The sequence below is a fragment of the Erythrolamprus reginae genome, chromosome 1 (genome assembly GCF_031021105.1).
Source record: "Erythrolamprus reginae isolate rEryReg1 chromosome 1, rEryReg1.hap1, whole genome shotgun sequence".
NCBI lineage: Eukaryota > Metazoa > Chordata > Lepidosauria > Squamata > Dipsadidae > Erythrolamprus > Erythrolamprus reginae.
Window position 1 is genome coordinate 26645153 of NC_091950.1, and position 13719 is coordinate 26658871.

Genomic DNA, 13719 nt, shown 5'->3' on the forward strand with positions numbered 1-13719 from the left:
TTGTGCAAATGAAATATTGAATGAGAATAGAAACATAGAAGACTGATGGCAGAAAAAGACCTCATGGTCCATCTAGTCTGCCCTTATACTATTTCCTGTATTTTAACTTACAATGGATATATGTTTATCCCAGGCATGTTTAAATTCAGTTACTGTGGATTTACCAACCACGTCTGCTGGAAGTTTGTTCCAAGGATCTACTCTTTCAGTAAAATAATATTTTCTCATGTTGCCTTTGATCTTTCCCCCAACTAACTTCAGATTGTGTAATATTTCATTCCTTCAGATCTAGGATGTGTTATTTGAGTGTTCCCTTTATTTTTTTGAGCAATATATTTTCCTATTATTTTCTACCATAATTATATAATATAATTACATATTATGATTTCCTATTATAAATGGATTAGGTACAATTTGTTTTGATAACCACCTGAAATATAAAAACAACTCTTTACCCCCAAACTAGCAAATCAAATAAGACTGAATTGTTTAGTTTCAACATGTATGTATTTAACTGGCAGGGTACTTCAAGCACCAATTTGTCCTTTGCAAGAGGTCTGGAAAATGTTGGATCTCCAAAAAGACCATCTGTTCAGAAATTCAAGACCTCAGTAGGTAAGATTTTTCTTTACATACTCTAGAAGTCTTCCCTCCATTTATTAACCAAATGTTCATAGTAGGCATTTTCTAGAATCCAGTTGGCTTCAGAAAAACAATTCAATTCAATTCAATTTATTAGATTTGTATGCCGCCCCTCCCCGAAGACTCGGGGCGGCTCACAACAATAATAAAAACAGTATAATAATGGAACAAATCTAATAATAAAATTATATTAAAAAACCCCAACAATTTAAAAACCATACCACACATACATACCAAACATAAAATATAAGAAAGCCTGGGGGAGATGTCTTAATTCCCCCATGCCTGGCGATATAGGTGGGTCTTGAGTAACTTGCGAAAGACAAGGAGGGTGGGGGCCGTTCTAATCTCCGGGGGGAGTTGATTCCAGAGGGCTGGGGCCGCCACAGAGAAGGCTCTTCCCCTGGGGCCCGCCAAATGACATTGTTTGGTTGACGGGACCCGGAGAAGGCCAACTCTGTGGGATCTTATCGGCCGCTGGGATTCGTGCGGTAGAAGGCGGTTCCGGAGGTATTCCTGTTGTCCTCCAACCATGGATGTAAGTTCCTAGGAGTTGCTGCCACATTATAATATAGTGTAAATGAATGGGGAAAATACTGTTTTCCATGATATACTTTTCAATTATTCTAAATCAAATTGGTACAGTCCTGGTCCTACTAACTTTTTAAGAGCTTGGAACTGGCAATCTTTGAAATGAATGTCCAGATGTGGCTATCTTAGTGCAAAACATTATGCATCTCTGACTTAAAAGTGTCTCTGAATTTCATTAGATTGATTGAATTTATCCAGCAATCCCCTGGAGGAGGCAGATGCCAAAATTGTTCAGCAAGTTATAAGAAAGCTGATCTGCTATTATTAGTATTAATACTAATCAGTATAATTGTGATATGAATGAGTGGGATTGTATGACTTTATAACTTGGGTTTTTTAGATCAATTTTATAATTGGGCTTAGAATTGTTTTTATACTGTTCTTTATATTTTCCCAGCTGCCCTGAGTCTTCGGAGAAGGGCGGTGTATAAGTCAAATAAATAAATAAATTATTAGTATTATTATTATTATGATTGAGATATGGGGAAAGCTGAGGGCAACATTTTTGCAACAATAGATGATAAACATAATATTCTGCCCAGTAAGAGCTTATATAAAATCCTGAAATTCATTTTTGAACATACTTGAAAAATTGTTCATTTGGACATTGGATTCACTTTCTTTAGGCTCCATCTAGCCTGCAGAGATTCTCTATGTTGTCCTGTAAGTAAGGGCTTATTCAACTCCTGAACCCCTTTACACTTTTCCCAGGCCCCCTGGTGGTCTTGCCTCTGAGGAAGTACAGTACTACCTCTAGATACGAGCTGCTCCACATGCGAGTATTCCAAGATACGAGCCACGAGGAGAGAGAAATTTCTTTTCGAGACCCGAGCTCAAATTCGGGATATGAGCCGAGCGTCCACTAGGTGGCGCAAGAATCCTTGCTTCTGGTTATCTCAGAGGGGAAAAACAAAGTCTAAAGCCATTTGTTCCAGATACGAGTTGTTCGACATACAAGCTCCCTTCTGAAACGAATTAAACTCGTATCTAGAGGTACTACTGTACTGTATTTGCCTTCTAGGATTTAGATCAGTTTTGATTGTGGGCAGCAGTAGCTAACCTAAAACTTCATTGCAACATATGGTGGTTTTTAGAGGAGAATACTAATTCCGCAATCCTTACTTTGAAACACCATCCTTTCTATATCAGCATTTTTGTGGAACATGTTTTAAAACTTAATTCCAGAATTTTTTTTAAAAAAGAAGGTGCTAATAGAAAGCATACACAGTGGTACCTCTACTTAAGAACTTAATTTGATCTGTGACTAGATTCTTAAGTAGGAAAGTTTGTAAGTAGAAGCAATTTTCCCCATAGGAATCAATGTAAAAGCAAATAATGTGTGCAAACCCATTAGGAAAGAAATAAAAGCTTGGAATTTGGGTGGGAGGAAGAGGAGGACAGTCACTGCCAAAGAAAGAAGGATCCAAAACTTTAAGGGTTTAAAAAAAAGGGACTCTGAGCATGCGCCTCCCATTTGGACTGCCAAAGCCTCCTTAAGCAACACCAAAAGGCTCCTCTGGCAGCCCAGAAAAGCCCGAGATGGCCGGGATTAAAAGGGGAATGGCAGGAAACTGGCCAGGCCTTCGTGCCGCTCTCAAATTTCCTGGGAATTTTTTCCAGGCTCTGGTTCTTAAGTGGAAAATGGTTCTTGAGAAGAGGCAAAAAAACCTGAACACCCGGTTCTTATCTAGAAAAGTTTGTAGGTAGAAGCATTATTACGAAGAGGTACCACTGTATAATCCCTTCTCACCTGAGCTTCCCTCCCCCTTTGAAATGTATACTTTAATAGCAGTAGGCTTTAAAATAGTCTAATCCTTTTTACAGTGGATCCTAATTGATATGTGTGCTTGAGAAAGATAGAATATGGGGATGTGAGTGAAAAAGTGTATTAAAAGTCAGCTGGTGCACAGGATATCAATGTCTATTTGAATCAATAGTCCTTCCAGTACTGGGATACGACCCCCAATTTTCTTCAAGTCAGTTTAATTATTTAGTCAAACATAAGTTCCTTATCTTGGTCTAATTAATCAGAATTCCAAAAGAAAAACCTCTTCTTCACTCCTGGAGGTGTCTGTAATATGGTAAATGATTTAGCTTTACTAGATAAATGGTCAAAGCAATGGAAACTGCAGTTTAATGTTTCCAAATGTAAAATAATGCATTTGGGGAAAAGGAATCCTCAATCTGAGTATTGTATTGGCAGTTCTGTGTTAGCAAATACTTCAGAAGAAAAGGATTTAGGGGTAGTGATTTCTGACAGTCTCATAATGGGTGAACAGTGCAGTCAGGCGGTAGGGAAAGCAAGTAGGATGCTTGGCTGCATAGCTAGAGATATAAAGCAGGAAGAGGGAGATTGTGATCCCGCTATATAGAGCGCTGGTGAGACCCCATTTGGAATACTGTGTTCAGTTCTGGAGACCTCACCTACAAAAAGATATTGACAAAATTGAACGGGTCCAAAGACGGGCTACGAGAATGGTGGAAGGTCTTAAGCATAAAACGTATCAGGAAAGACTTAATGAACTCAATCTGTATAGTCTGGAGGACAGAAGGAAAAGGGAGGACATGATCGAGACATTTAAATATATTAAAGGGTTAAATAAGGTCCAGGAGGGAAGTGTTTTTAATAGGAAAGTGAACACAAGAACAAGGGGACACAATCTGAAGTTAGTTGGGGGAAAGATCAAAAGCAACATGAGAAGATATTATTTTACTGAAAGAGTAGTAGATCCTTGGAACAAACTTCCAGCAGACGTGGTAGATAAATCCACAGTAACTGAATTTAAACATGCCTGGGATAAACATATATCCATCCTAAGATAAAATACAGAAAATAGAATAAGGGCAGACTAGATGGACCATGAGGTCTTTTTCTGCCGTCAGACTTCTATGTTTCTATGTTTTTCTGCAGAATGTACACCTAGTATATTACATTCAACCTTTCTGGATAGCCATGACAGTACTCGACCTGAACTGGAGGTTTCCGCTATTAATGGTATGTGCGCTCTTAAGTTGTATACTTGAATATGAGTTTAGTCGCAGTAAAATAGGCTTATGATTTTAGTCCAAAAATTACACAAAAGCTGTTTTTAAATTGAATTGTTAGATTCTCAGGATTATATACTAATATTGTCACGCTGTATATTTGCCAGCCCCTCAGAGACATTCAGTAATGAAAGAGTTAATTATGCGTGCCTTATTAAGATCCTCCTATTATGATGTCATATCCTGCCAGCTCACTTCCTTCTTCTTCAATTCCTCACTCTCTTCTCTTCTATCCTCCATTATGTAAAGACGTATATTTGAGTTGTCCCTCGAGACATGTTTTATTTCTGTTTTTTTACAATAAAGATATCTTGTTTTTGAACAAATGACTAAGCCTTCTATCCATTGACTCCGCGGGGTTAAGTTTCTAACGGACTTTAATCACTCATAAACCACGACAAATATAACGCCAAGATTTTAAAAAACGGAATATGTAGATCAAATCTAAATTAGCTGTTTAGATTGATTAATATTTGCTTTTCTTATTTATTTATTAGATTTATTTATTTATTAGATTTGTATTTAGCCATTAGAAGGCACTGCTGGTGTAATATCTAACATGACTTTGCATCCCTGAGTTTTGCCTTTTGGCAATATGGAATCCAGTTCCTATTTGTATCTCCAACTTCCTGCTTTCTGAGAAAAGACTTGATGGTTCCTTTAAAAAAAAATCAAGATACAGAATGGCCTATGAGTGCTTGTTAGAATTCCCTCTATTGGTAAAATGCCAAACAAGCAGTTTAGTATAAGCCATTCTTGCCTTCAACTTTTTTAAAGCAAAATTTTGTATCGCTAGCCTTTCAGTAAGTGGCTGACAAATATTAGGACACAGTTAACTGACCTCATTCCTTTATCCAACTGCCTTTTTTACTTACAGAAAAAAGCCGCTATAAGACACCAGTTCCAAAGCTCAATATAAAAGGCTTTTCCCAAAAAAAGAAGGTCTTGGTAAGTAAAGCAACTTCATTGTTGGCTAAAAAGTGAACCTTGAATGAGTAATTTTACTGAGATGGCAGCTTTTGATATCCTAATCCAATGATGGTGAACCTTTTTTCCCCTCATAGAAACATAGAAACACTTTCCTATTAAAAACACTTCCCTCCTGAACCTTATTGAGTTCATGAAGTCTTTCCTGATACGTTTATGCTTAAGACCTTCCACCATTCTTGTAGCCCGTCTTTGGACCCGTTCAATTTTGTCAATATCTTTTTGTAGGTGAGGTCTCCAGAACTGAACACAGTACATGTATTCCAAATGTGGTCTCACCAGCGCTCTATATAGCGGGATCACAATCTCCCTCTTTCTGCTTGTTATACCTCTAGCTATGCAGCCAAGCATCCTACGTGCTTTTCCTACCGCCCGAACACACTGCTCACCCATTTTGAGACTGTCAGAAATCACTACCCCTAAATCCTTCTCTTCTGCAGATTTTGCTAACACAGAACTGCCAATACAATACAGTGTTCCCTCGCTTTTCGCGGGGGATGCGTTCTGAGACCGCCCGCGAAAGTCGAATTTCCGCGAAGTAGAGGTGCGGAAGTAAATACACTATTTTTGGCTATGAACAGTATCACAAGCCTTCCCTTAGCACTTTAAGCCCCTAAATTGCAATTTTCCATTCCCTTAGCAACCATTCAGATTATTACTCACCATGTTTATTTATTAAAGTTTATTTTTAAAAATATTTATTAACGGCAGATGAAAGTTTGGCGATGACATATGACGTCATCGGGTGGGAAAAACCGTGGTATAGGGGGAAAAACTGCAAAGTATTTTTTAATTAATATTTTTGAAAAACCGTGGTATAGACTTTCCACAAAGTTCGAACCCGCGAAAATCGAGGGAACACTGTACTCAGATTGAGGATTCCTTTTCCCCAAGTGCATTATTTTACATTTGGAAGCATTAAACTGCATTTTCCATTGCTTTGACCATTTATCTAGTAAAGCTAAATCATTTACCATATTACAGACGCCTCCAGGAATATCAACCCTATTGCACACTTTAGAGTCATCGGCAAATAGGCAAACCTTCCCTATCAAACCTTCCCCTCTGGTGCTGAAAGAGCATGCACACACGCTATTGCACATGCATGAGTGCCTACACCCATAATTCAATACCTGGGGAGGGCAAAAATAGCTTCCTTCACCTTCCGGAGGCCTTCTAGAGGCCAGAGACGGCTGTTTCCCATCTTCTGGTGGGCCCAGTAGGCTTTTTTCACCCTCCCCAGGCTCCAAAGGCTTCCCTGGAGGCGAGGATGCCTCCCCCATCCCCTAGGAGGCTCTCTGGAAGCCAAAAAGGCCACGCTATTGCCTTTATATCGCATTTCCACTGTATTCGTGATAATGGCAGACTTTTCACACTGGCCTTCTTTCCAGAGGCTCCTTCCGTTACTTGGTGTTACGTGAGGAATTTATTCAGCATAATTCATGAGGATAAATATTGTAGTAAGCTACATTGGTCACTAACCTAGATGCTTCACTGGATTTGGACTATTGCAGTGGGCTCTATGGGAGCTGCCTTGAAGACCGTTTGCCCATGCTGCTGCTTTCTGGTTTTCCATTTATGTTCCTGCCACAATATCCCTATTGTAATATCTCTGTTTTGTTAGTTGCACCGGTTACTAGATGCTGATTGTCACCTATAACATGGCCTTCTCCAGGTCCCGTCGATGAAACAATGTCATCTGGCGGGACCCAGGGGAAGAGCCTTCTCTGTGGCGGCCCCAACCCTCTAGAATCAACTCCCCCCGTAGATCAGGACTGCCCCCACCCTCCTTGCCTTTCACAAACTCCTAAAGACCCACCTCTTCCGCCAGGCCTGGGGAAATTGATTCCCCCTGGCCGTTCCATTTTATGTATGGTTTGTTTGGGGTGTATGACTGTTTTTACATTAAGGGTTTTAACTGTTTTTTAATCATTGGATTTGTACTGTGCTTTGCTGTTGTGAGCCGCTCTGAGTCTTTTGAGAGCGGCGGCATACAAATCTAATAAATGATGATGATGATGATGATGAGTGAGAGACTATTGATCTGCCATAAGTTCTATATGCTTTGGGTCCTCTTAATGAAATGGTGATATATTTCTTGTTTTCTTAATAAAAGTAACTTCGTTTGAAAGCTGTTTCTCTAATTCAATCCATCGACTCTCAGATTTGATTTATTATGGTCCACGCGGGCTGTAATTTATCACCTAATCTGTCATGGTAGCAGAGGATGGTTGAATTTAAATAAAAGCTACCGTCCTCTTTGTAATGCCAGCTAAAAGAAAGAAAAGACTATTGTTTCAGTCTTTTATTGACCAGATTTCAAATGAGCAATTTCCCGACCGGATGGATCTTATTCACACTTCTAAAGAGAAACGAAACCTCGTTGTGGAAGAGCAGAGATCTCTTCAAACAACGGAGCAGACAGGCTGTGAAGAAACAGTAAGTGCTCAAAGTTCTTTTTTACTACGAGAGGTGGAACAAATGATTTATGGAGAACCAGCAATAAAAACCTCAGATGTTGCCGGCCATCAAATTTATGAGGAAAGTAATTTAGAAGACGCCACGCTGGTTCCGTCTGACTCTCCTAGTATGGGGATATCTGAAAGTAGTGCAGCTTCTCAGCCCCCCTTAAAGGCAAAAATGAAAGTAAAGCATTGTGATGAGAGAAAGTCTAGAAGCTCTACAGGGAGCCGTGAATCGCTTTCTGATTCAGACAAAGTGACTGCTATGATTTCTCGTGATGAACAAATAATTCAACACACCCAAGCATTCTGCTCCCATTTAGATGGCCTTGGAGGTTCCCTAACTGTAGAACAGAAACTGCTGCATGATCAATGCACAGATGATCTTCTTGCATATAGAGAAGAATTAAAAGGGCTCAGAGAAATTCAAATGAATATTTTAAGAAGAGAGTTCGCAGTTATTTCCATTAATCAGAGTGAGCATGCGCAAAAGGGAAAATATGCAAAGGGGGGAAACGAAACCTATGAAAATGAGGCCACGTCTACAGAGAAAGGAATGTCTGTAGCTGATAAAGAAATTCCTCAAGGGGCCCACTGTAGCCAAGCATTCAAAGAAGTAGAAACTCGAAAGTTATCCTGCAGCGGCCTCCAGTGGATTGCATGATTTTAAATTTAAGTCCATGACTGGTTTTAAGGATTTTTCTCAGACGTTTAGAGATGAAAGGAGCCGTATGAGAGAAATTGTGTTTAATCAACCTGCTGTCAAACAACAAGCATCGCAGGCAAGACAAGCTGCACAGATGCAACAGGACCAACGCTCACAAGTTCCAGTTGGTCCTGCACAGCAACCAGTCCAACCACCCTTGCCAATCCAACCACCATTGCCAGTCCAGGCGCCTCAACCAGTCCAAGTGCCACCAGTTCCAGTGCCACAGGTACTGCCACAAGCATCTACAAGGCAAGCAATCACCTTAACAACGTTGGAAGGTGAGTCAAGATTAAAAAGTAATGGAAAAAATTATAAAACCTGGCTACATAAAATAAGATTGATTTTAATTACTCATCAAGTGGATCATATGGTTTTTGATCCTCCAATTAGACAATGGACTGAGGAAGAAAGGTATTCAAATATTCATGCTACTCTACTCATTCATATGTCTTTGGACGATGATATAGCAGATAGATTCTCACATGATATTACTGCATGTGAATTATTAGAGTCCTTAGATGAATTTTATAGACCATTTTCAGAACAGGCAGCATACCTGTTGTACTCTGATCTTTTTTCTGCAAAATTAAAGCCTGGAGAGAAAATTGCTCCACATTTATCTAAGATGTTAGCAATGCAAAAAGACTTAACAGAGAGAGGGTATTACATATATCCAATGCAAGTCAATGCTATTATAATAAATTCCCTCAATCATGAATGGGAAGAAGCTGTCTTTAAATACAATAGCATGCCGTTAGCCGAAAGAACTACCCCGAGACTCTGTAAACTGTTAACTGAAGAAGAAGGGCTCATGCACACTAGACTCAGAGCTACACCATCTGCATACAAACCTACATCAGGTAGAAGCGATCAACAAAAGGGCTACACTTCGAGATATTCACGCCAGAATCAGCCTAAGAGAGATGACTTTCAACGTTCTCAATCCAGTGATCCTCAAAGCTCTCAATCTGGCGATTCTCAATCTTCTTCATATCCTGCTCCGCCCAGAGGAATACGTTCAAGAGGCTCCAGGAGCCGAGGCTCCAGGAGCCAAGGCTCCAGCAACTCCAGATCTTCGCAATGAGATTGAAAAGGTGAGAGAGGTCCTTACATCAATTGTTTCCTCCTGAATAGTGTTCCAGAAAAGAGTCCACAGTACGACATATGACATTTATGGACATTAGACAGTGGAGCAGCCGTTCACATCGTCTACCAGAAAGAACTTTTCACAGATTTTCATAAGACTGACATCAAAGAAGTCCATGCTGTTTCCGACCACTTGTGCAAAGTTGAAGGAGAAGGTACTGTCTACATAAAAGAATTGGATAAATTCATCTCACGTGTTTTATACGTTCCAACTGCTACAAGCAACATACTTAGTGTGTACCGCCTGAATAAAGAATTAGGGTCTGAAGTGACTCATAAACTAACAGAAGCTTACATCGTTAAGAATGGCAAAGTCCTTGCCACTGGTGTCCCCATTAGAGGTGTTTATTACTTAAAGCCAAATCCTCCTGCAAAGGTTGATGTAAGTATAAAAGTTCCAAAGAGCGAAGGCACAGGTCCAGAGAGAAAACCTGCTGCCACTATAGATACAAAGGCTCCTAAAGCCAATGAGGTTCAAGAGGTTCCCAATGATGTTTCAAATGTTAAACCTGTATTAACAAACAAATCTTTTCATTCCAGGTGTGTTCATAGATGGCACCGCCGTTTGGGCCACGCATCTTATCCAGTTTTAGCAAAGATGCCTGAATATATAAATGGTTTTAAAGTTGATAGTGATTGCAAGTTTCATTTAGATTGTAAGATTTGTAACTCTGCGAAGTCAAAGGCAGCTCCTATTGCCAAACATGCCGTACGTTTGTCTACACGCATTTTTTATTTGGTACGCACCGACATTGTCGGTCCATTTCGGCCTACTAAAGGTAACTGTAAGTATTTCTTGACTATTGTTGATAGTTATTCTAGATATGGTTTTGTGTTTCTAATGAAACAAAAATCTGAGGCTTTTCAGATCTTTAAAGACTTTGCTGCAGAAGTACTTACGCAATATGATGTTCGTATCAGAAGAATCCAAAGTGATCGTGGCAGAGAATTCATGTCCCAGCAGTTCCAAGGATGGATGAAAAGAAATGGAATCCGTCATCAAGCGTCAGCACCTTTTCCCCCCCAACTTAACTGCATTGCTGAATGCAGACAGGAGGTCCTACAGACTATGTTTCGTTGCCTTCTAGAGGATGCTGACATGGACAATCTATTGGGGCGAAGCCCTCAAGTATGCTAATTACATTGTTAACCGTACATGGAGCAGTGTTATACAACAGACTCCTTACTACTTGCTTCATGCAAAAAGCCTGATATTCAAAACCTCCACATTTTTGGCTTGTATGCCATGGTTAACATTCCACTAGCTCAAAGAAGAAAAGGAGGTCCAGTGTCAGAGAGACTAAGATTTATAGGTTTTGATGAAAGTTCTAAATACTACAAATTTGCTGACACTTATCACAGAGCTGTTGTTTCTAATTCAGCTAAATTTGAGGAAGATACAAATTGGTCCGGAATACACAGTAATGATACTTCAGTTTATTTTCCTAAAGATGATGTTCAAGGTGCAGCGCAACCTGACTCTCAGGTAGCTGTTCCAGATGATGGACAGTCTTCAACAGTCGCAGATGATGTTCCTAGCGATGCAATTGGAGACTGAGATAACCAAGATGAAGGATGGACCACGGTTCCAAGACGTTCGCAGAGAACCACGGAAGGAATTCATCCAAAGAGATACGAACAGCAAGTATTACACAAACCTTTTCCTTTTTTATGTAACAATGTTACACTTCCTCCTGAGAACTTTTCTCAAATAAAACATTTGCCTGAATCTGAACAAGAAAAATGGTATGAGGCTATGGAAAATGAACTGGACAGTTTAAAGAAACTTAATGTGTTTCAACAAGTTGAGCCTCTAACGAACAAGAAGATTATTGGCACACGATGGGTGTACAAGGTTAAACAAAAACCAAATGATGATAAAATACACAAAGCAAGACTAGTAGCACAGGGGTACTCACAGGTGTATCCTGAAGACTACACAGATACATTTTCACCCACAGTTAAAAATGAAAGTGTCAAAATTGCCCTAATTACAGCTATTGCCTTGAACTTAGAAGTTTTCCAGTTTGATGTCGAGACTGCCTATTTGAATGCTGATCTAAATGAAGAGATCTACGTGAAGAGTGCACCCGGGTTCCAGGATCGAGAAGGGGATGTCTGGTACCTGCAGAAAAGCCTCTATGGTTTGAAACTGTCTGCTCTCATGTGGCATCGATGCCTCATAGAGAAATTAAATTCAATGGGCTTTATTAAGTCCGACTCTGATGAATGCGTGTTCACAAAAGGGCAAGGTAATGTTTATGAAATTTTTCTTGTTCATGTTGATGATATTGTTTACATTGGTCCTAACAAACGCATGAGTGAAATTTTTGCAAAAGGTTTAGAAAGACATTTTACTTTGAAAAGCTTAGGGCATATTCATGATTATCTAGGAGTTCAGATTGAAAAAACTGAGAAGGGGTTTTGCCTCACAAGAAAGCAAGATTGACCAACTTTTGCATAATTGTAACATGTCTGATGCACATCCATGTCGTTCTCCTATGCAAACTGATTTTTACAGGTTGACTCAACAAGAGTATCCTCAATTTGAAGACCAAATGCTTTATCGGTCAGTAATCGGGTCATTGTTATACATTAGCGGTTGGACAAGACCCGACATTTCACTGAGTGTGAATCTTTTGTCAAGATTTGTTGGCAAAGCAACTACGTTCCATTGGACATGCATAAAGAGACTACTGAGATACATGAAGTTGTTCCTAGAGCCGAAACACGATAAGTATCCTGAATTGATTTGTTATGCAGATGCTGACTGGGCAGGTGATATAGAAACACGAAAAAGTACTTCTGGTTATATAATGTTTTTGAATGGTTGTCCAATTTATTGGAAAGTTAGAAAACAGAAGTTTATTTCTTATTCCTCCACTGAAGCTGAATATGCTTGTGTTTCTGATTGTTGTAATGCATTAACCTCTGTTTCTGCTCTCGTATTTGGGGAAATCCCATGAAACCAATTGTTATTATGGAGGATAACGTTTCGGTCACGTTCATAGCTGAAACTGAATATGTTGGAGCTCGTTCACGGCACATCGACATAAGATATAAAAATGCAAGAGAATGTGTAAGACAAGGATTCGTGAAATTACAATATGTGCCTACTACTGAACAGATTGCTGACTTGCTGAATAAACCACTGCCAGCTGATCAACACGAATACCTATCCAAGAAAATGTGCCTTATGTGAACCAATGTCCCTGATGACTGCCAAAGAAGGGGTGTCACGCTGTGTATTGCCAGCCCCAGAGACATTCAGTAATTAATTAGCTAACACTGTGTATGTTAGTCAGCTCCGCCCATTATGATGTAAAATCCTGCCTGTCATACAAGCATCACTTCCTTTCTTCTCCAAAGAATCCATCTTCCTTTTATTGTCTTCAAAGATGTAACACGCATAGAACATTGCCTCTGATAGGCATTAGCTATTTTTCTTGTTTTCTTAATAAAAGTAACTTCGTTTGAAAGCTGTTTCTCTAATTCAATCCATCGACTCTCAGATTTGATTTATTATGGTCCACGTGGGCTGTAATTTATCTCCTAATCTGTCAAAATTATTATTATTATATTATTATTATTATTATAAATGAGCTTTTAAACCTGGCTTTTCTCCAGGCCTTGGGCTGGAGTAGATGGCAGACTTGTTACGGGATAATTGGGGTCTTGCATTCTGTTGATGATGGAGTTTTTTGGGGTGGGTGGGAGCAGGCTGTTTTTTCCCTTCTGAGTTCACCAATTTATATTGTTTTGTATTGGGTAGTGCCCAAACTCATGATGGAGCAACCCATGAATCTAATAAATAAAAGGGAAAGTGTAAAATTAAAAGAGGCTGCCACGGACTATTTGTTATGATAGTCTTCCCAGAATTGTCTGCTGTGGGATATGTATTTATAAAGCTGAGCCACAACTGGGCCATTTTAACATATTAACATAAATATATTATTAACATATTAACTGCCTTCTGCCTCATGCATCCCAGCGGCTAGTTAGGCCCCACAGGTCGGCCTTCTCCAGATCCTGTTAGCCAGGCAATACCATCTGGCAGGGCCTAGGGGAAGAGCCTTCTCTGTGGTGGCTCTGGCCTTTGGAATCAACTCCCTCCAGAGATTCATATTGCCCCCCCAC

At 39.7% G+C, this 13719-nt stretch overlaps 1 protein-coding gene across 4 annotated transcripts in view; it reads left to right on the top strand.

Moving 5' to 3' along the window:
* Positions 1-13719, top strand: part of HAUS8 (HAUS augmin like complex subunit 8) — a 32186-nt gene that overhangs the window by 4972 nt on the left and 13495 nt on the right. For all 4 annotated transcript variants that reach the window (XM_070747713.1, XM_070747697.1, XM_070747688.1 and 1 more), the window contains exons 4-6: positions 522-615; positions 4145-4228; positions 5156-5226. In XM_070747713.1, coding sequence (XP_070603814.1) covers positions 522-615; positions 4145-4228; positions 5156-5226 — 249 coding nt within the window. The remainder of the gene's footprint in view (positions 1-521; positions 616-4144; positions 4229-5155; positions 5227-13719) is intronic.